A 21931-nucleotide genomic window follows, 5' to 3' on the forward strand; every position below is an offset into this window, starting at 1 on the left:
GTGTGTGTGTGTGTGTGTGTGTGTGTGTGTGTCTCACCTCTCTCTCATGGGCATTGTGGGATGTGTGTTGAGGAAGGACAGCTTCTGCTCTAGACAACACACACGGAAGGCCAGGTAACAGGAGGACAAAACGAGCAGGACGATACTGAAGGAGACAGACACACACCGCACAATGACCACATTGTTTACCACAGGGTTTCTCAAAGTGGGGTCAGTGGAGGTACTTCAAAATATACAAATATATATACTATTAACAGCATCAGATGAAACTCATTTTGGCCAAGGGGTGGAATAAGTTTAGAGGGTATAATAAAATACAATGTAATATGAATCTACCATGTCTGTTCTTAACCGTGGCCAACATGGGCCTGGGAAGCTCACAGGGGTATTGGTATCCACAGTACTCTGTTCTTAACCGTGGCCAACATGGGCCTGGGAAGCTCACAGGGGTATTGGTATCCACAGTACTCTGTTCTTAACTGTGGTCAACATGGGCCTGGGAAGCTCACAGGGGTATTGGTATCCACAGTACTCTGTTCTTAACCGTGGCCAACATGGGCCTGGGAAGCTCACAGGGGTATTGGTATCCACAGTACTCTGTTCTTAACCGTGGTCAACATGGGCCTGGGAAGCTCACAGGGGTATTGGTATCCACAGTACTCTGTTCTTAACCGTGGCCAACATGGGCCTGGGAAGCTCACAGGGGTATTGGTATCCACAGTACTCTGTTCTTAACCGTGGTCAACATGGGCCTGGGAAGCTCACAGGGGTATTGGTATCCACAGTACTCTGTTCTTAACCGTGGCCAACATGGGCCTGGGAAGCTCACAGGGGTATTGGTATCCACAGTACTCTGTTCTTAACCGTGGCCAACATGGGCCTGGGAAGCTCACAGGGGTATTGGTATCCACAGTACTCTGTTCTTAACCGTGGCCAACATGGGCCTGGGAAGCTCACAGGGGTATTGGTATCCACAGTACTCTGTTCTTAACCGTGGCCAACATGGGCCTGGGAAGCTCACAGGGGTATTGGTATCCACAGTAGGCCTATACTCCACCAATGATCCATTTTTCAACTCATAGGTTGATAGGTAATAGGTAGGTGTAATATGAACTACAACCAGCAGGTGGCAGTATGACAGAAAGTGTATAACACAATGAGAGATGCCTTAGCTGAGTGTTTTCCAAACTGTCCCGGGGACCCTAAGCGGTGCACGTTTCGTTTTTGTTGCCCTAACACTACACAGCTGATTCAAATAACCAACTAATCATTCAACTTTGATTATTTGAATCAGCTGTGTATTTCTAGGGGGAAAAACAAAACGTGCACCGCTTAGGGCCACCAGGACCGAGTTTGGGGAAATGCTGCGGCATTCCACGAGAGTACAAACAGATCTGGGACCAGATTAGTCCGTCCCGTACTCACAGCAGGATGAAGAACTTGAGCAGCTGGTACTCCATGTGGCCCAGTTCGTGTACTGGCTCTGTCAGGAGGATCTTCCCTGTCTCCAGACTCCGCTCTGCACAGAGCACAACACAGCACAGCAGATGGTATAGGGTGAAGCAAAATGCTTGTGTTACTGTCTCCTAACAGTAACAAGTAAACAAACAATTAAAAAAAACTAAAATCAACTAATCTAAAAATGCCAGAACGAATCCAATGAACATCCCAAATAACACTGTATCAATAACCCAAACCAATCCCAATAACACTGTATCAATAACCCAAACCAATCCCAAATAACACTGTATCAATAACCCAAACCAATCCCAAATAACACTGTATCAATAACCCAAACCAATCCCAAATAACACTGTATCAATAACCCAAACCAATCCCAAATAACACTGTATCAATAACCCAAACCAATCCCAAATAACACTGTATCAATAACCCAAACCAATCCCAAATAACACTGTATCAATAACCCAAACCAATCCCAAATAACACTGTATCAATAACCCAAACCAATCCCAAATAACACTGTATCAATAACCCAAATCCAATCTATGCTGCGTATCTATACCATAATGGTATACTAAGAATGATATGTACAGCAGTAGATATATTAGTGAGCTACGTCGAGAATCCAGTATACAAACACGCGGTGTGTATAAACAGTGGCATTTTGCTTAGTGTGTGCCCTGAGATTGGATCCCCGGATGAGTAATTCCAAAGACTATAAAAATGGGACCCGATGCGTTTTTATTTTACCTTTATTTAACTAGGCAAGTCAGTTAAGAACAAATTCTTATTTACAATGACAGCCTAGGAACAGTGGGTTAACTGCCTTGTTCAGGGGCAGAACGACAGATTTTACCATGTCAGCTCAGGGGATTCAATCTTGCAACCTTTCGGTTACTAGTCCAACACTCTAACCTCTAGGCTACTTGCCACCCCAGCATTAAGGAGATAGATTGGTGGTAAGGCCCTGTGACAGACTAGTGTCCTGTCCAGGGGGTGTACTTGTACATCAAGCTGCCTCACACTACAGAAACAGGAGGTAGACTAGTGTCCTGTCCAGGGGGTGTACTTGTACATCAAGCTGCCTCACACTACAGAAACAGGAGGTAGACTAGTGTCCTGTCCAGGGGGTGTACTTGTACATCAAGCTGCCTCACACTACAGAAACAGGAGGTAGACTAGTGTCCTGTCCAGGGTGGTGTACTTGTACATCAAGTATATAAATACACGGTGTGTATAAAACAGTGTAACATGGTGTGTAAAATAATTGTTCATTTTTGGAGTCCAGGAAGTCCCTGTCTTTCAGTCTATTTTCTTCCATATCCATTTAGTGCCTAATGAACAGGACCCTGCTGAAAACTCCACGTAGCTGGGCTTGTAATGATCTGAGAAGAAGAACAGTTTGTGTTTTTCCTGCCGTTCCTGAGGGCAGCTCTCATACTTCTACAGTCTGTACAACTGACTTCCTCTAGTCAGGAGAAGGACAACAAAGAAATAGGGGGGAAAAAGGAAATTAACATTTAAAAATATTCGAACTCTAAACAAATATCAACTGAGTTCAGGTAGTTTAAGAAGGTGCGTGTGTGTGTGTGTGTGTGTGTGTGTGTGTGTGTGTGTGTGTGTGTGTGTGTGAGAAAGTAACATGACAGGCTGTGTGTGATAGGGCTGACAGTGATGGATGAAATCCTAATCCTAACCTGTGCCATAAAGGGGGTGAAAATATCTGACCTTGGAACAATGGTTAGGTTATTGTCCACAACGATTTAGGCTTTAACCTCAGCCCTGACAGAGATCCTAACATGTCCACCATTTAAAACTCAGCCCTGACAGAGATCCTAACATGTCCACCATTTAAAACTCAGCCCTGACAGAGATCCTAACATGTCCACCATTTAAAACTCAGTCCTGACAGAGATCCTAACATGTCCACCATTTAAAACTCAGTCCTGACAGAGATCCTAACATGTCCACCATTTAAAACTCAGTCCTGACAGAGATCCTAACATGTCCACCATTTAAAACTCAGTCCTGACAGAGATCCTAACATGTCCACCATTTAAAACTCAGCCCTGACAGAGATCCTAACATGTCCACCATTTAAAACTCAGCCCTGACAGAGATCCTAACATGTCCACCATTTAAAACTCAGCCCTGACAGAGATCCTAACATGTCCACCATTTAAAACTCAGCCCTGACAGAGATCCTAACATGTCCACCATTTAAAACTCAGTCCTGAGAGAGATCCTAACATGTCCACCATTTAAAACTCAGCCCTGACAGAGATCCTAACATGTCCACCATTTAAAACTCAGCCCTGACAGAGATCCTAACATGTCCACCATTTAAAACTCAGTCCTGAGAGAGATCCTAACATGTCCAGCATTTAGACACTCAAGTGTAGCCTGGAGGTAAAAAAAATCCTAAATAATAATTTGCCATCAAGGAAATCATTAGCTCTCACCCTTTGATGATTAATGATAGAGTGGGGCTGACCTTTGATCTTACCCTTTAATGTCAGTGGAACCTCCGTAGGTAGGTAGGGGATGTCCACTGCACTCCGACTGCTGGTGGAGTTACCAAGGAGATCCGGGAGAGAGGAGGACACGGACGGAATGGACGGCTTCCTCCTCCACTTCAACACCGGAGGGAAGTCATTGACCACGGGGAACTCATCCTGAATGAGGGGAGGAGAGGAGGAGAAAGGGGAAGAGAGGAGAGCTTAAGGAGGGGAGGAAATGATGTTGGCTGAAGAGAAAAGGTATGGTAACTTTAATAAAGTTTAGACACTGTTGGGGAAGCTACACTGAAATCATAGTTTACCAAACTACCATTTATTTTTTCACTAGAAGAATTTAAGCTACACTAAATCTACCCTTAAGAAAAATATAGTTTACTGAACTAAATCTACTCTTAAGAAAAATATAGTTTACTGAACTAAATCTACTCTTAAGAAAAATATAGTTTACTGAACTAAATCTACTCTTAAGAAAAATATAGTTTACTGAACTAAATCTACTCTTAAGAAAAATATAGTTTACTGAACTAAATCTACTCTTAAGAAAAATATAGTTTACTGAACTAAATCTACTCTTAAGAAAAATATAGTTTACTGAACTAAAGCTACTTTGAAAAAGTAGTTCACCACATCCAAACTACTTAGTGAAAAAATGAAATGACATAGACTACAAATTGCAAGAAAATATCACTCTGTGGTCAGGTGTTAACAGAATGTGAAATGTAGCCTATTAAACACAAAAACTATGTTTCAAGTCAGAATTAGGAAGGTCTGATGCTGAAAAATAAATATTTCTATATTTTGGTAAAACCAAACAGTAGTTAGCTACACTGCTACATGATAAAACAGCAGTGTGTAGTTCCAGTAGTTAGCTACACCGCTACATGGTAAAACAGTAGTGTGTAGTTCCAGTAGTTAGCTACACCGCTACATGGTAAAACAGTAGTGTGTAGTTCCAGTAGTTAGCTACACCGCTACATGGTAAAACAGTAGTGTGTAGTTCCAGTAGTTAGCTACACCGCTACATGGTAAAACAGTAGTGTGTAGTTCCAGTAGTTAGCTACACCGCTACATGGTAAAACAGTAGTGTGTAGTTCCAGTAGTTAGCTACACCGCTACATGGCAAATAAATCGAATCAAATGAAATTGTATTTGTCACATGCTTCGTATGCTTACTTATGGGTCCTGTTCCAACAATGCAGAGTTAAAGAAAAGGTAAAAAATGTAATAACAACTAGAACGGTGACACAAGGAATAAATACACACTGAATAACGAAACAAAATTAGGAGTAAAAATAACATGGCTATATACAAGAAATAGAAAAAACATGGCATACACAGGGAGTCCCAGTACCGAGCTGATGTGAAGTGGTACGAGGTAATAACATGGCTATATACAAGAAGTAGAAAATAACATGGCTATATACAGGAAGTAGAAAATAACATGGCTATATACAAGAAGTAGAAAATAACATGGCTATATACAGGAAGTAGAAAATAACATGGCTATATACAAGAAGTAGAAAATAACATGGCTATATACAAGAAGTAGAAAATAACATGGCTATATACAAGAAGTAGAAAATAACATGGCTATATACAGGAAATAGAAAATAACATGGCTATATACAAGAAGTAGAAAATAACATGGCTATATACAAGAAGTAGAAAATAACATGGCTATATACAAGAAGTAGAAAATAACATGGCTATATACAGGAAATAGAAAATAACATGGCTATATACAGGAAGTAGAAAAAACATGGCATACACAGGGAGTCCCAGTACCGAGCTGATGTGAAGTGGTACGAGGTAATAACATGGCTATATAGAGGGAGTACCAGTACTGAGCCGATGTGCAGCATTACGAGGTAATTGTGGTAGATATGTACATATAAGTAGAGGTAAAGTGACTAGACAACATGATAGATAATATACAGTAACAGCAGTATACTGTAGGTAGGGGTAAAGGATAGATAATAGACAGTAACAGCAGTATACTGTAGGTAGGGGTAAAGGATTGATAATAGACAGTAACAGCAGTATACTGTAGGTAGGGGTAAAGGATAGATAATAGACAGTAACAGCAGTATACTGTAGGTAGGGGTAAAGGATAGATAATAGACAGTAACAGCAGTATATTGTAGGTAGGGGTAAAGGATAGATAAGATAGATAACAGTAACAGCAGTATATTGTAGGTAGGGGTAAAGGATAGATAATAGACAGTAACAGCAGTATACTGTAGGTAGGGGTAAAGGATAGATAATAGACAGTAACAGCAGTATATTGTAGGTAGGGGTAAAGGATAGATAATAGACAGTAACAGCAGTATACTGTAGGTAGGGGTAAAGGATAGATAGTAATAGACAGTAACAGCAGTATACTGTAGGTAGGGGTAAAGGATAGATAATAGACAGTAACAGCAGTATACTGTAGGTAGGGGTAAAGGATAGATAATAGACAGTAACAGCAGTATATTGTAGGTAGGGGTAAAGGATAGATAATAGACAGTAACAGCAGTATATTGTAGGTAGGGGTAAAGGATAGATAATAGACAGTAACAGCAGTATACTGTAGGTAGGGGTAAAGGATAGATAATAGACAGTAACAGCAGTATACTGTAGGTAGGGGTAAAGGATAGATAATAGACAGTAACAGCAGTATACTGTAGGTAGGGGTAAAGGATAGATAATAGACAGTAACAGCAGTATACTGTAGGTAGGGGTAAAGGATAGATAATAGACAGTAACAGCAGTATACTGTAGGTAGGGGTAAAGGATAGATAATAGACAGTAACAGCAGTATACTGTAGGTAGGGGTAAAGGATAGATAATAGACAGTAACAGCAGTATACTGTAGGTAGGGGTAAAGGATAGATAATAGACAGTAACAGCAGTATACTGTAGGTAGGGGTAAAGGATAGATAATAGACAGTAACAGCAGTATATTGTAGGTAGGGGTAAAGGATAGATAATAGACAGTAACAGCAGTATACTGTAGGTAGGGGTAAAGGATAGATAATAGACAGTAACAGCAGTATATTGTAGGTAGGGGTAAAGTGACTAGGCAACAGGATAGATAATAGACAGTAGCAGCAGCGTATGTGGTGAGCGAGTGTGTGGCATCAGTGTGCGTGTGTGTGCGCGCGCGTGTGTGTGTGTGTGTGTGTGTGTGTGTGTGTGTGTGTGTGTTGGGGCGTCAGTGTAGTATGTGTGGGTAGAGTCCAGTGTGTTTTTAGCATAGAGTCAGTACAAGAGAGTTAGTGCAAAAAAGGTCAATGCAGATAGTCCGGGAAGCTATTTGGTTAACTATTAAACTAACTATTTAACTAACTATTTATCAGTCTTGTGTCTTGGGGGTAGAAGCTGTTCAGGCTCATGTTGGTTCCAGACTTGGTGCATTGGTACCGCTTGCAGTGCGGTAGCAGAGAGAACAGTCTGTTGCTTGGGTGGCTGGAGTCTTTGACAATTAATTGGGCCTTCCTCTGACACTGCCTGGTATAGAGGTCCTGGATGGCAGGGAGTTCGGCCCCAGTGATGTGCTCGGCCCTACTCACTATCCTCTGTAGCGCTTTGCGGTTTGGATGCCAAACAGTTACCATACCAAAAGGTGATGCAGACAGTCAAAAACATTACTAACAACTGCAAACACTACCTTGATTTGAATTTAGTTTAACTACCAACAAGCTACTGCAAAATGGAGTTTAATGACTAGTTGAACTTGAGTTTAGGTGATACAATCCCAATGTTTTGGTTGTCATGGTGTGATTGTATACCCTGAGCTTTATTAAAAGGTCACGTTTGGGAGCAGCAAAACAGTGAGCGGACATTGTCTTTTTCTATGTATCAGACCCTCTTTTTGCCCAGCGGTTGTTGTTAAAACATATTGGATCCTGTCATTATGCCAGTGATTTAAACACACCATCAAGGGAGAGAAGGCTAGATGGGTTGAGGGTTGTCCTTTCAGCACTGACATCATTGAGGGATATTATTGATTTAGTAGCTCTAAAAGCCCTTTAATATTCACCTGAGTAAAATACCATGATTCCCTTAACCCATAATGCCCTTAACCCATAATGTCCTTAACCCATAATGCCCTTAACCCATAATGTCCTTAACCCATAATGCCCTTAACCCATAATGTCCTTAACCCATAATGTCCTTAACCCATAATGTCCTTAACCCATAATGTCCTTAACTCATAATGTCCTTAACCCATAATGTCCTTAACCCATAATGTCCTTAACCTGTTGGGGCTCGGGGGCAGTATTGAGAAATTTTGAAAAAAATATGTGCCCATTTTTAACTGCCTCCTACACCAACTCAGAAGCTAGGATATGCATATTATTAACACATTCGGATAGAAAACACTCTGAATTTTCTAAAACAGTTTGAATGGTGTGTGTAAGTATAACAAAACTCATATTGCAGGCAAAAACCTGTGAAAAATAGATAAAAAAAAAATGTGAATTTTGTGACTGTACTATTTAGTGTCATTGTTTTATAGATACCATAGTGAGAAAGGATTCATTTCGCAACACCTATGGCTTCCACTAGATGTCAACGATCTTTATAAAGTTGTTTGAAGCGTCTATGATAAACAGAGAGCAAATTAGAATGCAAGGAAGTTGACATGTCGTCACTTCATTTTTTTGCGCCTGCGCATAAATCTGAGAAGCGTGAGTTTGTCATAATTGTTTATCTAGACATAGGATAGGTTGTGTGAAAATATTACTGATGTTTAACGTTAAAAATGGACCAAAAGATTAATGCTAAACAACGTTTGACATGTTTGAACGAACGTAAATAGATTATTTACTAGGTATTTTTAGCTTTTCGGCGTGATTTTACACCCCCCCCCCACAACGTTTTGTGGGAGCATAATGAACGCTAACTACTTGGTGTTATTTGGACATAAATTATGAACTTTGTCAAAAGAAACCACATTTGTTCCGGACCTGGGATTCCTGGCAGTGCCTTCTGATGGAGATAATCAAAGGTAAGGGGATATTTACAATGTTATTATCGATATTAGATGATGCTAACTGTAAAGCATAGCTTATTGTTCTTAGCATAGCACCCCGTTTATTGCAAAATGTGATTTCCCAGTAAAGTTATTTTGAGATCTGGCCATTCGGTAGCAATTACGAGATGATAATATATTATTCTTTGAATGACAATATTATAATTTATCAATGTTTTCGAATAGTAATTTTGTTATGTTCACCGGAAGCATTTCAGAGAAGAAAAAAATCTGAATTTCACGCTACTGTAAAATGCTGTTTTTGGATATAAATATGAACTTGATGGAACAAAAAATGCATGTATTGTATAACATAATGTCCTAGGAGTGTCATCTGATGGAGATTGACAAAGGTTAGTGCATAATTCTAGCTGGTTTCTGCTTTTGGTGACGCCTGACCTTGAATTGAAAATGGATGTTTGTACTTTTGTGGCTATGTACTGTCCTAACATAATCTAACTTTATGCTTTTGCCGTAAAGCCTCTTTGAAAATCGAACAATGTGGTTAGATTAAGGAGATGTTTATCTTTTAAATTGTGTAAAATAGTTGATTGTTTGAGAAATTGAAATTATTAGATTTTTGATGTTTTGAATTTCCAGCCTTGTTAGCAATCCCGACTCGGGGTTCATTGCTAACCTGTAGCCCCAACAGGTTTTAACCCATAATGCCCTTAACCCACAATGTCCTTAACCCATAATGCCCTTAACCTAAAATGTCCTTAACCTAAAATGTCCTTAACCCATAATGTCCTTAACCCATAATGCCTTTAACCCATAATGTCCTTAACCCTTAATGCCCTTATCCCATGGTGACATCTACAACCACTAAAGGGTGAGAGTATAGAGAGCAGTGTAGAATAGAGTATAGTAGTGTAGTGTATAGTATAGTAGTGTAGAGTATAGAAGTTTAGTGTAGAGTAGTGTAAAGTGGTGCAGTGTAGAGTATAGTACAGTAGTGTAGAGTAGAGTAGTGTAGAGTTGAGTAGTGTAGTGTAATGTAGAGTATAGTAGTGTAGAGCAGTGTAGTGCGGTGTAGAGTATATTTGTGTAGAGTATAGCAGAGTATAGTGGAGCAGTGTAGAGTATAGTAGTGTAGCGCATTGTGGAGTATAGTGGAGCAGCGTAGAGTATAACGGTGTGGGGTATAGTAGAGTGAAGTGGTGTAGAGCAGTGTAGAGTATATCAGTGTAGAGTGTAGTAGTGTAGAGTATGGTAGTGTAGCGTAGCGTAGTGTATAGTAGTGTGGCGTAGAGTATAGTGGAGCAGTGTAGAGTATAGTGGTGTAGAGTACAGTAGTGTAGCGTATAGTAGTGTTGAGTATAGTAGAGCATAGAAGTTTAGAGTATGGTGGAGTAGTGCAGAGTATAGTGTAGCAGTGTAGAGTATGGTAGAGCATAGCAGTGTAGAGTATAGTAGTGTGGGGTATAGTAGAGCATAGCAGTGAAGATATAGAGTGTAGTAGAGTGGTGCAGAGTATAGTGGAGCAGTGTAGAGTATAGTAGTGTAGAGTATAGTAGTGTAGTGTATAGTGGAGCAGTGTAGAGTATAGTAGTGTACAGTATAGCAGTGTAGAGTATAGTAGTGTAGAGTATAGTAGTGTAGAGTATAGTAGTGTGGAGTATAGTGGAGCAGTGTATAGTATAGTGGTGTATAGTATAGTAGTGTAGAGTATAGTGGTGTGGAGTATAGTAGTGTAGCGTATAGTGGAGAAGTGTAGAGTATAGTAGTGTAAAGTATAGTATTGTAGAGTGTAGAGTAGAAGTAGAGTAGTGTAGACTATAGTGTGGTGTAGTGTAGAGCATAGTAGTGTAGTGTGGTGTAGAGTATAGTAGTGTAGAGTATAGCGTGTAGGGTAGAGTATGGTAGTGTATGCTATAGTATAGCGGTGTAGAGTATAGTTGAGTATAGCAGTGTAGAGTATAGTAGTGTATAGTACAGTAGAGTATATTTGCGTAGAGTATAGCGGTGTAGTAGTGTAGAGTAGCGTGGTGTAGAGTAGTGTAGATTATAGTAGAGCATAGCAGCAAAGAGTAGAGTATAGCAGAGCAGTGTAGAGTATAGTGGAGCAGTGTAGAGTATAGTAGTGTAGAGTATAGCGTGTAGGGTAGAGTATGGTAGTGTATAGCAGTGTAGAGTATAGTAGTGTATAGTACAGTAGAGTATATTAGCGCAGAGTATAGCGGTGTAGCATAGAGTAGGAGTAGACTATACTATAGTGTGGAGGTGTAGAGTAGTGTAGAGTATGGTAGTGTAGAGTATAGTGGTGTAGACCATAGTATGGTAGACTATAGTAGTGTACCATAGAGTAGAGTAGAGTATGGTAGTGTAGATTATAGTATAGTAGTGTAGAGTAGTGTAAGGGAGAGTATGGTAGGGTAGACTGTAGTATAGTAGTGTACAGTAGAGTAGTGTGGAGTAGTGTAGAGTATAGTAGTGTAGTGTAGAGTAGTGTGGTGTAGAGTAGTGTAGATTATAGTAGAGCATAGCAGCAAAGAGTAGAGTATAGCAGAGCAGTGTAGAGTATAGTGGAGCAGTGTAGAGTATAGTAGTGTAGAGTATAGCGGAGCAGTGTAGAGTATAGTGGAGAATAGTAGTGTCGAGTATAGTTGTGTAGTGCGGAGTATGGTGGAGCATGGAAGTGTGGAGTAGTGTAGAGTATAATGGAGTATAGTAGAGTAGAGTGTAGTAGAGTGCAGTTGTGCAGAGTGGAGTAGTGTAGAGTATAGTAGTGTGGAGTAGTGTAGAGTAGAATAGAGTAGAGCATAGCAGTGAAGAGTAGAGCACAGTAGAGTAGTGTAGAGTATAGTGGACAAGTGTAGAGTATAGTAGAGTAGTGTAGAGTATAGTGGATCAGTGTAGAGTATAGTGGTGTGGAGTATAGTGGAGCAGTGTAGGGTATAGTGGAGTATAGTGGTGTAGTGTGGAGTATGGTGGAGTATAGCAGTGTGGAGCAGTGTGGAGTATAGTAGGGTGTAGTAGAGTGCAGGTGTGCAGAGTGGAGTAGTGTAGAGTAGTGTTGAGTACTGTAGAGTATAGTAGTGTATAGTATAGTAGTGTAGAGTAGTGTAGAGTAGAATAGAGTAGGAATAGAGTAGACTAGTGTAGACTATAATATAGTGGTGTAGAGTATAGTAGTGTGGAGTATAGTGGAGCAGTGTATAGTATAGTGGTGTATAGTATAGTATAGTAGTGTGGAGTATAGTAGTGTAGCGTATAGTGGAGAAGTGTAGAATATAGTAGTGTAAAGTATAGTAGTGTAAAGTATAGTATTGTAGAGTGTAGAATAGAGTAGGAGTAGAGTAGTGTAGACTATAGTGTGGTGTAGTGTAGAGTATAGTATTGTAGCGTATGGTAGTATAGAGTAGAGTACGGTAGTGTAGACTATAGTATAGTGTTGTAGTGTAGAGCATAGTAGTGTGGACTATAGTAGTGTAGAGTAGAGTATTAGAGTAGTGTAGGGTGGAGTATGGTAGTGTAGGCTATAGTATAGCGGTGTAGAGCATAGCAGAGTATAGTTGTGCATAGTAGAGTATAGTGGTGTAGCATAGAGTAGGAGTAGACTATACTATAGTATAGTGGTGTAGAGTAGAGTAGTTTAGAGTATAGTGGTGTAGACTATAGCAGGGTAGACTATAGTAGTGTACAGTAGAGTAGAGTATGGTAGTGTAGATTATAGTATCGTAGTGTGGTGTAGTGTAAAGTAGTGTAGAGTATAGTAGTGTGGAGTATAGTAGTGTATAGTATGGTAGAGTGGACTATAGTAGTGTACAGTAGAGTAGAGTATGGTAGTGTAGATTATAGTATCGTAGTGTGGTGTAGTGTAAAGTCGTGTAGAGTATAGTAGTGTGGACTATAGTAGTGTACAGTACAGTAGAGTAGAGTAGAGTAGAGTATGGTCGTGTAGATTATAGTATAGTAGTGTAGTGTAGAGTATAGTAGTGTATATTATGGCAGAGTAGGTTATAGTATATCGGTGTAGAGTATAGTAGTGTAGAGTATGGTAGTGTAGACTATAGTATTGCGGTGTAGAGTATAGTTGTGTAGAGTAGAGTAGTGTAGAGTAGAGTAGTGTAGGGGAGAGTATGGTAGGGTAGACTGTAGTATAGTAGTGTAGTGTAGTGTAGAGTATGGTAGTGTAGACTATAGTAGCTGTCACGTCCTGGCCAGTATAAGGGTTAATTGTTATTGTAGTTTGGTCAGGACGTGGCAGAGGGTATTTGTTTTATGTGGTTCGGGGTGGTGTTTTGGTAAAAGGGTGTTTGATTTAGTATTTCCGGGTTTTTGGGTTATGATCTATGTTTATGTAATTCTAGGTAGTCTGTTTCTATGTAGAGTTAATTGGGGTGGACTTCCAATTGAAGGCAGCTGTGTGGTGTTGCCTTTGATTGGAAGTCCTATATTAGTTGGGTGTGTTGGTCTGTGTGTTTGTGGGAGATTGTTCTGTGTTTAGCCTTGTGCCTTGCCAGACTGTCTGTATATCGTTCGTTCACTTGTTTTGTTATTTTGGTGTTCATTTTGGGAAGTTAATAAACGTCAAGATGAGCTTTTACACATACCTGCTGCGTTTTGGTCCTCCATTACCGATGACAACCGTGACAGTAGCGTAGTGTAGAGTATGGTAGTGTAGACTATAGTAGTGTAGTGTAGTGTAGAGTAGTGTAGAGTATGGTAGTGTAGACTATAGTAGTGTATATTATGGCAGAGTAGGTTATCGTATATCGGTGTAGAGTATAGTAGAGTATAGTAGGGGAGAGTATGGTAGTGTAGACTATAGTAGTGTAGTGTAGAGTATAGTAGAATGGACTATAGTAGTGTACAGTACAGTAGAGTATGGTCGTGTAGATTATAGTATAGTAGTGTAGTGTAGAGTAGTGTAGAATATAGTAGTGTATATTATGGCAGAGTAGGTTATCGTATATCGGTGTAGAGTATAGTAGAGTATAGTAGTGTAGAGTATGGCAGTGTAGACTATAGTATTGCGGTGTAGAGTATAGTTGTGTAGAGTAGAGTAATGTAGAGTAGTGTAGAGTAGTGTAGGGGAGAGTATGGTAGGGTAGACTGTAGTATAGTAGTGTACAGTAGAGTAGAGTAGTGTAGTGTAGTGTAGAGTATGGTAGTGTAGACTATAGTAGTGTAGTGTAGAGTAGTGTAGAGTATGGTAGTGTAGACTATAGTAGAGTAGAGTAGACTATATTAGTGTAGAGTAGTGTAGAGTATGGCAGTGTAGACTATAGTAGTGTAGTGTAGAGTAGTGTGGAGTATGGTAGTGTAGACTATAGTAGTGTAGTGTAGAGTATGGTAGTGTAGACTAGTAGTGTAGAGTAGTGTAGAGTAGACTATAGTAGTGTAGTGTAGTGTAGAGTATGGCAGTGTAGACTAGTAGTGTAGTGTAGTGTAGTGTAGAGTAGTGTAGAGTAGTGTAGAGTATGGTAGTGTAGACTATAGTAGTGTAGAGTAGTGTAGAGTATGGTAGTGTAGAGTATGGTAGTGTAGACTATAGTAGTGTAGTGTAGAGTAGTGTAGAGTATGGAAGTGTAGACTATAGTAGTGTAGTGTAGTGTAGTGTTGAGTATGGTAGTGTAGACTATAGTAGTGTAGTGTAGTGTAGTGTAGAGTATGGTAGTGTAGACTATAGTAGTGTAGTGTAGTGTAGACTATAGTAGTGTAGTGTAGTATAGAGTATGGTAGTGTAGACTATAGTAGTGTAGTGTAGTGTAGAGTATGGTAGTGTAGACTATAGTAGTGTAGTGTAGAGTAGTGTAGTGTAGTGTATGGTAGTGTAGACTATAGTAGTGTAGTGTAGTGTAGAGTAGTGTAGAGTGGTGTAGAGTAGTGTAGAGTAGACTATAGTAGTGTAGAGTAGTGTAGAGTAGTGTAGACTATAGTAGTGTAGAGTAGTGTATGGTAGTGTAGACTATAGTAGTGTAGTGTAGTGTAGTGTAGAGTATGGTAGTGTAGACTATAGTAGAGTAGTGTAGTGTAGAGTAGAGTATGGTAGTGTAGACTATTGTAGTGTAGTGTAGAGTAGTGTAGAGTAGACTATAGTAGTGCAGTGTAGTGTAGAGTAGACTATAGTAATGTAGTGTAGAGTAGACTATAGTAGTGTAGTGTAGAGTAGAGTAGACTAGTGTAGAGTATGGCAGTGTAGACTATAGTAGTGTAGAGTAGTGTAGAGTGGTGTAGAGTAGTGTAGAGTAGTGTAGACTATAGTAGTGTAGAGTAGTGTAGAGTAGTGTAGACTATAGTAGTGTATGGTAGTGTAGACTATAGTAGTGTAGTGTAGAGTATGGTAGTGTAGACTATAGTAGAGTAGTGTAGTGTAGAGTATGGTAGTGTAGACTATTGTAGTGTAGTGTAGAGTAGACTATAGTAGTGTAGTGTAGAGTAGTGTAGAGTAGACTATAGTAGTGTAGTGTAGAGTAGACTATAGTAGTGTAGTGTAGAGTAGTGTAGAGTAGACTATAGTAGTGTAGTGTAGAGTAGACTAGTGTAGAGTATGGCAGTGTAGACTATAGTAGTGTAGAGTAGTGTAGAGTAGACTAGTGTAGAGTATGGCAGTGTAGACTATAGTAGTGTAGTGTAGTGCAGTGTAGTGTAGAGTATGGTAGTGTAGACTATAGTAGTGTAGTGTAGTGTAGAGTAGTGTAGAGTATGGTAGTGTAGACTATAGTAGTGTAGTGTAGTGCAGTGTAGTGTATGGTAGTGTAGTGTAGTGTAGTGTAGACTATAGTAGTGTAGACTATAGTAGTGTAGTGTAGAGTATGGTAGTGTAGACTATAGTAGAGTAGTGTAGTGTAGAGTATGGTAGTGTAGACTATAGTAGTGTAGTGTAGTGTAGAGTATGGTAGTGTAGACTATAGTAGTGTAGTGTAGAGTAGAGTATGGTAGTGTAGACTATAGTAGTGTAGTGTAGTGTATGGCAGTGTAGACTATAGTAGTGTAGTGTAGAGTAGAGTATGGTAGTGTAGACTATAGTAGTGTATTACGATGGCAACTCTGATCATGAATAATCTACTCATGTACTGACTTTTTATGTTGCCTATAGTGTGTCTTGTGTAGTGCAAGCAATGATTTACCTATACTCTTGGTATTGTGTATTTACCACTGACATATAGGATGCATGTGATGCCTTTGGTATTACATCATTTATTGACAATATACCTGCCTGTACATCTATTGTGACACTACAATGATACCATATTAATCATGAATGTATAATCATAACTGTTTGACTGCTTTGGCTTTGACTGCTTTGGAAATGGCAAAACTGTTCTATTTTACTCCCCTCTCACTATGTACTGGGTTGGACATGATGCATATATAAAGTGCTCCGCATGATGTGATAACCACTGAGTGACACTCTGCTACAATCGACCGCTAAGTCGAGACTAAGACGGCTATGGGATCCAGGCTGTAACTTGTACCTGTGCCACACACTTGAACACATGGCTCCAGATGACACTTGTTCTGACACAATAAATGCTTGTGAACACTTTCTGCTGTAGTTGTACATGAAATACATGATGTTACCAGATGCACTCTGTGTCCGTGAGTTTTATTACACACACACACACTTCTGTAGCATTTCATTAGTTTATTATTGTTCATTTGCAATGGATACAGACACAATGGTACATTGCCATGGTTATATTCTCAACAATAGAAGTGATACATAATAAAAGCAAGCTTGCTCTACCCTAGGCTTAGACCATCATTTCCCATATCCTGGCAATACATATTGGGCTGTTTGCTAAATGTCACCCGCTGCAGGGTGTCCAATGTCCACACCGGACTCTTCATCAGTGGCAGCTACAGGTTGTCCTATATCCACACCTGCTCCTTCCGCTCTTGCCCCTTCCACACTTGCTCCTTCCATCATCTTGCTCATATTTCTCCCAATTCCATCTATTCCACATAGTGGCAGGTAGGTAGAGAGCAACACTCGATACACCACATTCTTCATTGTGCACCAGATGTCTTCCATGTTATAAACCGGTCCCTTGTTCAAGACGAGTATCATGTTCTTGGGACACCTAGGACCAGTCTCAATCCTAGTCTGTTGCTGTAGAGTTTGATCGATCTCGACGGTAAGGCAAACATCAAAGTCGTCTTGGTTTGATCGTTTGACGTAGCTGGAGCCGTTTGACACCGAAGAAGACGTTCCTGGAGCCTTGGCAGCAGCAGCACATACAGCGCTTAGAAATGATTCACATTCCATGTGAGCCCTATACAGATAGGTGTGATAGGTGGTGTGCCTATACGGACACTTGTGTATATCCCGCACAAGGGCCATCATTCTTCTGTTGCCCTCCACAGATATCGACGTATTGACTCTGTGGTAGCCTGACATCATCACTTTGAAAGTTAATGTGAAAGGAGGGCCTGATGTAGCAAACTGGAGCATACGGTTGAACATATCAGTCTCTGCATCGTTCATATCGGCTGTATCACTCGTCTCAGCCCGAGTCCAGGGGCTGCTTTCGTCAGTTAACATCAGGAAGCGATTGCTACCTTGGTATCCCAGTGGTAACATTGAAGGCTCCTCTGTGGGTTTGCAATTGAAGCCTGGGTTCGATGCCATTTCAGAAGCTACTGCTGAAAGAGTATCTACACCACTAGCTTTTATAGGAAACATGATAGCCTAGAAGATGTGAGACACAGCTATGAGAGGTTGGATTACCTGGCCAAGGTTTAGTTATAGAGTGGAGAGTAGTAATAAAGTACAGATATGATAGTAGGACATGTCAAGCTAGGGTTCATATAGCCAACCGACACTGTGTTTGGGGGAGGACGTATCCAACGCTGGATGTTTCAGTGTGGGTATGGAGAAGGTAGTGTCACTGTACAAAGGGTCCGTTGACCAGACTCAACTATATACAGTCTGATTCTAGCTGTGTTCTCACAATTGTATTCAACCTCTATACCAAGAAGGGGTTGTGCTCTATGTATACTGGATCAATGGAGTGTGACCATACAGCAGTAATGCAAGGTATAGCGAGTTTGACAATGGAAGGAGAAACCATGTTGAGGCAATCTAAGCCTCAATCGAAGCCGAATGGTGTTGTTACCAGGTCTTCCCGGAGGACGCGTTCCACCAAGTGGCGTATTCTCGTGGACCCGTACCTCCGGTCTGCCTTAGAGGCTCTAGGTGCCAGACTGAACAACCTCACCTGCAGTTACATACACATCTGGGTGTACCCGTCTGGCAGAGACCAGGGTCTGGACCTGTTATGCGAATGTCATGTTATGGGCCTAACCGAGTGTGTCACAGTATCCACAGAAAATGGTGCCCCTCCTCGGCCGGGCGGCGCTCGGCGGTCGTCGTCGCTGGTCTACTAGCTGCCGCCGATCTGTGTTTCTGTGTTCATTGTGTTTTGTCTGTCTAGGTCCGCACTTGTTTTCGTTTCTGTCATTAGTGGGGGGGTATTTAGTTTGTTCCTTTGGGGTTGTGTGTTGTGCGGGATTGTTGGTTTGTCAGCGGGCAGTGGGGTTTTACGCTGTGGCCGTGTTTTTTTCTCCATCGTGCGTGATTTTCCCTTTGTGGATTACCTGTTTCCCTTTTGGGTATTGTGCACTCCCTGTGCCTTTTTGATCACCTAGTGTTTGGGTGTGAATAAACTTCGAGCTACTGGACAATATCTCCTGCATTTGACTCTGCTCCTTCCTCCTGCCCTAAGTACCCGTGACAGAGTAGTGTAGAGTATGGTAGTGTAGACTATAGTAGAGTAGTGTAGTGTAGAGTAGAGTATGGTAGTGTAGACTATATTAGTGTAGTGTAGAGTAGAGTATGGTAGTGTAGACTATAGTAGTGTAGTGTAGTGTAGTGTAGACTATAGTAGTGTAGAGGATGGTAGTGTAGAGTATGGTAGTGTAGACTATAGTAGAGTAGTGTAGAGTATGGTAGTGTAGACTATAGTAGTGTAGTGTAGACTATAGTAGTGTAGAGGATGGTAGTGTAGACTACAGTAGTGTAGAGTAGAGTAGTGTAGACTATAGTAGAGTAGTGTAGTGTAGTGTATACTATAGTAGTGTAGAGGATGGTAGTGTAGACTATAGTATTGTAGTGTAGTGTAGAGATGTGTAGAGTATGGTAGTGTAGACCATAGTAGTGTAGTGTAGAGTAGAGTAGTGTATGGTAGTGTAGACTATAGTAGTGTAGTGTAGTGTAGAGTAGTGTAGAGTAGAGTAGTGTAGAGTAGAGTAGTGTAGTGTAGTGTAGTGTAGTGTAGTGTAGTGTAGTGTAGTGTAGTGTAGAGTAGTGGCTGGGCTTACCATAGATAGTGAGCTAGGCTCCTCCAAGTATTGCTTCAGGCTAAGACTTTTCTTCCCATTCACCTATGGAGGAAAATAAGGGTACACTGTAACTGCACTTAAAGTAAATGTACGCATGATAAAGATAAGGACAACAAAACTTATTTCATTTAACTGTTGAAAGCGAGGAAGGAAAGAATAGGTAGGCTAATAACATTAGAGGAGATATTATGAAATTATAATTATACAAATTGGCCCTGTTATATTCTGTTCTGTTCTATATACCATGTTCTGTTATAATATCCACCCGGCACAGCCAGAAGAGGACTGGCCACCCCTCGTAGCCTGGCTCCTCTCTACCCAGCACAGCCAGAAGAGGACTGGCCACCCCTCAGAGCCTGGTTCCTCTCTACCCGGCACAGCCAGAAGAGGACTGGCCACCCCTCAGAGCCTGGTTCCTCTCTAGGTTTCTTCCTAGGTTTTGGCCTTTCTAGGGAGTTTTTCCTAGCCACCGTGCTTCTACACCTGCATTGCTTGCTGTTTGGGGTTTTAGGCTGGGTTTCTGTACAGCACTTTGAGATATCGGCTGATGTAAGAAGGGCTTTATGAATACATTTGATTGATTATATTTCAAAATGTGAATCAAATTCGCTAGCCTATACTTGTGACTTTGTAGGCCACACGTATCGCACCGAAATCAAATGTTCTCTCCCTGCTTTATCACGGTTTGAACGATGTGCGTAATTCCAGTCTGTATAATACAGTACAGTAATACAGTTCACTCAAAAAGATTAGCCTACTGGAGCTAGTTTCATTGATTTACCCAAGAGAGCATATAGCTAGCTACATCTATGGGCTTTTACTGTATATTTTACTGTCGTTGTGTAATGTGTAGTATCATTGCCTATTTTTGGCCTTGGGCTCATTAAAAGTCTTTAATGTAGGGCTCATAACATGTATTTAATATATCAGGCTCAGGTACCAATCAGAATGGAATTTTCAGGGTGATCAAAGAGCTAATCAAATCCTGACATTTAAATGCTGTTTTGAATGACACTTCCGGTTTTGGCGGGAAATACCGAGTTACCCATGAGAAAAGTGATTTATTCTCGGGATACATTTGTAGAATACCGGGAAAATGTTAAACCCTAGTCTGGTGGGGTAAGTGTGTGTGTCAGAGCTGTGTGTAAGTTGACTATGCAAACAATTTGGAATTTCCAACACATGAATGTTTCTTATAAAAACAAGAAGTGATGCAGTCAGTCTCTCCTCAACTCATAGCCAAAATAGACTGGCATGCATAGTGTTAATATCATCCCTCTGATTACAATGAAGAGCAAGACGTGCTGCTCTGTTCTGAACCAGCTGCAGCTTAACTAGGTCTTTCTTTGCAGCACTTGACCACATGACTGGACAATAATCAAGATAAGATAAATCTAGAACCTGCAGGACCTGCTTTGTAAAGTGTGGTGTCAAAAAAGTAGAGCATCTCTTTATTACAGACAGACCTCTCCCCATCTTTACAACCATTAAATCTATATGTTTTGACCATGACAGTTTACAATCTAATGTAACACTAAGTCATTTAGTCTCCTCAACTTGTTCAACAGCCACACCATTCATTACCAGATTCAGCTGAGGTCTAGAACATAGGGAATGATTTGTACCAAATACAATGCTCTTAGTTTTAGAGATGTTCAGGACCAGTTTATTACTGGCCACCCATTCCAAAACATAACTACATTGTAACTACACTACATGACCTTAACAATGGTATCTCGTCATAGAGCTGTATTGCAAAACATTTCTAATGTAGCAGACACTTTCCCACAAAGTGTCCCACATGGGAATTGACCCCACAACCTTGAACCTTGTGGACCTCGAGGAGGTTATTTCTCACCTGAAGGTGTGTGCAGATCCTCCTGAGGACGTCGTAGACACTGTCTCGAGACAGCAAGGACACAAACACATACTGCAAGACAGAACAAGACACTAAAAAAAAACAACACAAACTCAAGCTCTATAGTAGTCTAGAACTCAAACTCTATAGTAGTCTAGAACTCAAGCTCTATTGTAGTCTAGAACTCAAGCTCTATAGTAGTCTAGAACTCAAACTCTATAGTAGTCTAGAACTCAAGCTCTATTGTAGTCTAGAACTCAAGCTCTATAGTAGTCTAGAACTCAAACTCTATAGTAGTCTAGAACTCAAACTCTATCGTAGTCTAGAACTCAAGCTCTATTGTAGTCTAGAACTCAAGCTCTATAGTAGTCTAGAACTCAAACTCTATAGTAGTCTAGAACTTAAGCTCTATAGTAGTCTAGAACTCAAACTCTATAGTAGTCTAGAACTCAAGCTCTATAGTAGTCTAGAACTCAAGCTCTATAGTAGTCTAGAACTCAAACTCTATAGTAGTCTAGAACTTAAACTCTATAGTAGTCTAGAACTTAAACTCTATAGTAGTCTAGAACTTAAACTCTATAGTAGTCTAGAACTTAAGCTCTATAGTAGTCTAGAACTCAAACTCTATAGTAGTCTAGAACTTAAGCTCTATAGTAGTCTAGAACTCAAACTCTATAGTAGTCTAGAACTTAAACTCTATAGTAGTCTAGAACTTAAGCTCTATAGTAGTCTAGAATTTAAGCTCTATAGTAGTCTAGAACTTAAGCTCTATAGTAG

At 40.4% G+C, this 21931-nt stretch overlaps 1 protein-coding gene across 2 annotated transcripts in view; it reads right to left on the reverse strand.

The window, feature by feature from the left end:
- LOC106584691 (GRAM domain-containing protein 2A) overlaps positions 1-21931 on the reverse strand; it is a 102490-nt gene that overhangs the window by 7862 nt on the left and 72697 nt on the right. For both annotated transcript variants that reach the window (XM_014170191.2, XM_014170192.2), the window contains exons 7-11: positions 21155-21226; positions 19276-19338; positions 3971-4139; positions 1426-1519; positions 38-145 (exon numbers count right to left, since the gene is read on the reverse strand). In XM_014170191.2, coding sequence (XP_014025666.1) covers positions 38-145; positions 1426-1519; positions 3971-4139; positions 19276-19338; positions 21155-21226 — 506 coding nt within the window. The remainder of the gene's footprint in view (positions 1-37; positions 146-1425; positions 1520-3970; positions 4140-19275; positions 19339-21154; positions 21227-21931) is intronic.

Source organism: Salmo salar, chromosome ssa23 (genome assembly GCF_905237065.1).
Source record: "Salmo salar chromosome ssa23, Ssal_v3.1, whole genome shotgun sequence".
In the NCBI taxonomy this organism is placed as follows: Eukaryota; Metazoa; Chordata; class Actinopteri; order Salmoniformes; family Salmonidae; genus Salmo; species Salmo salar.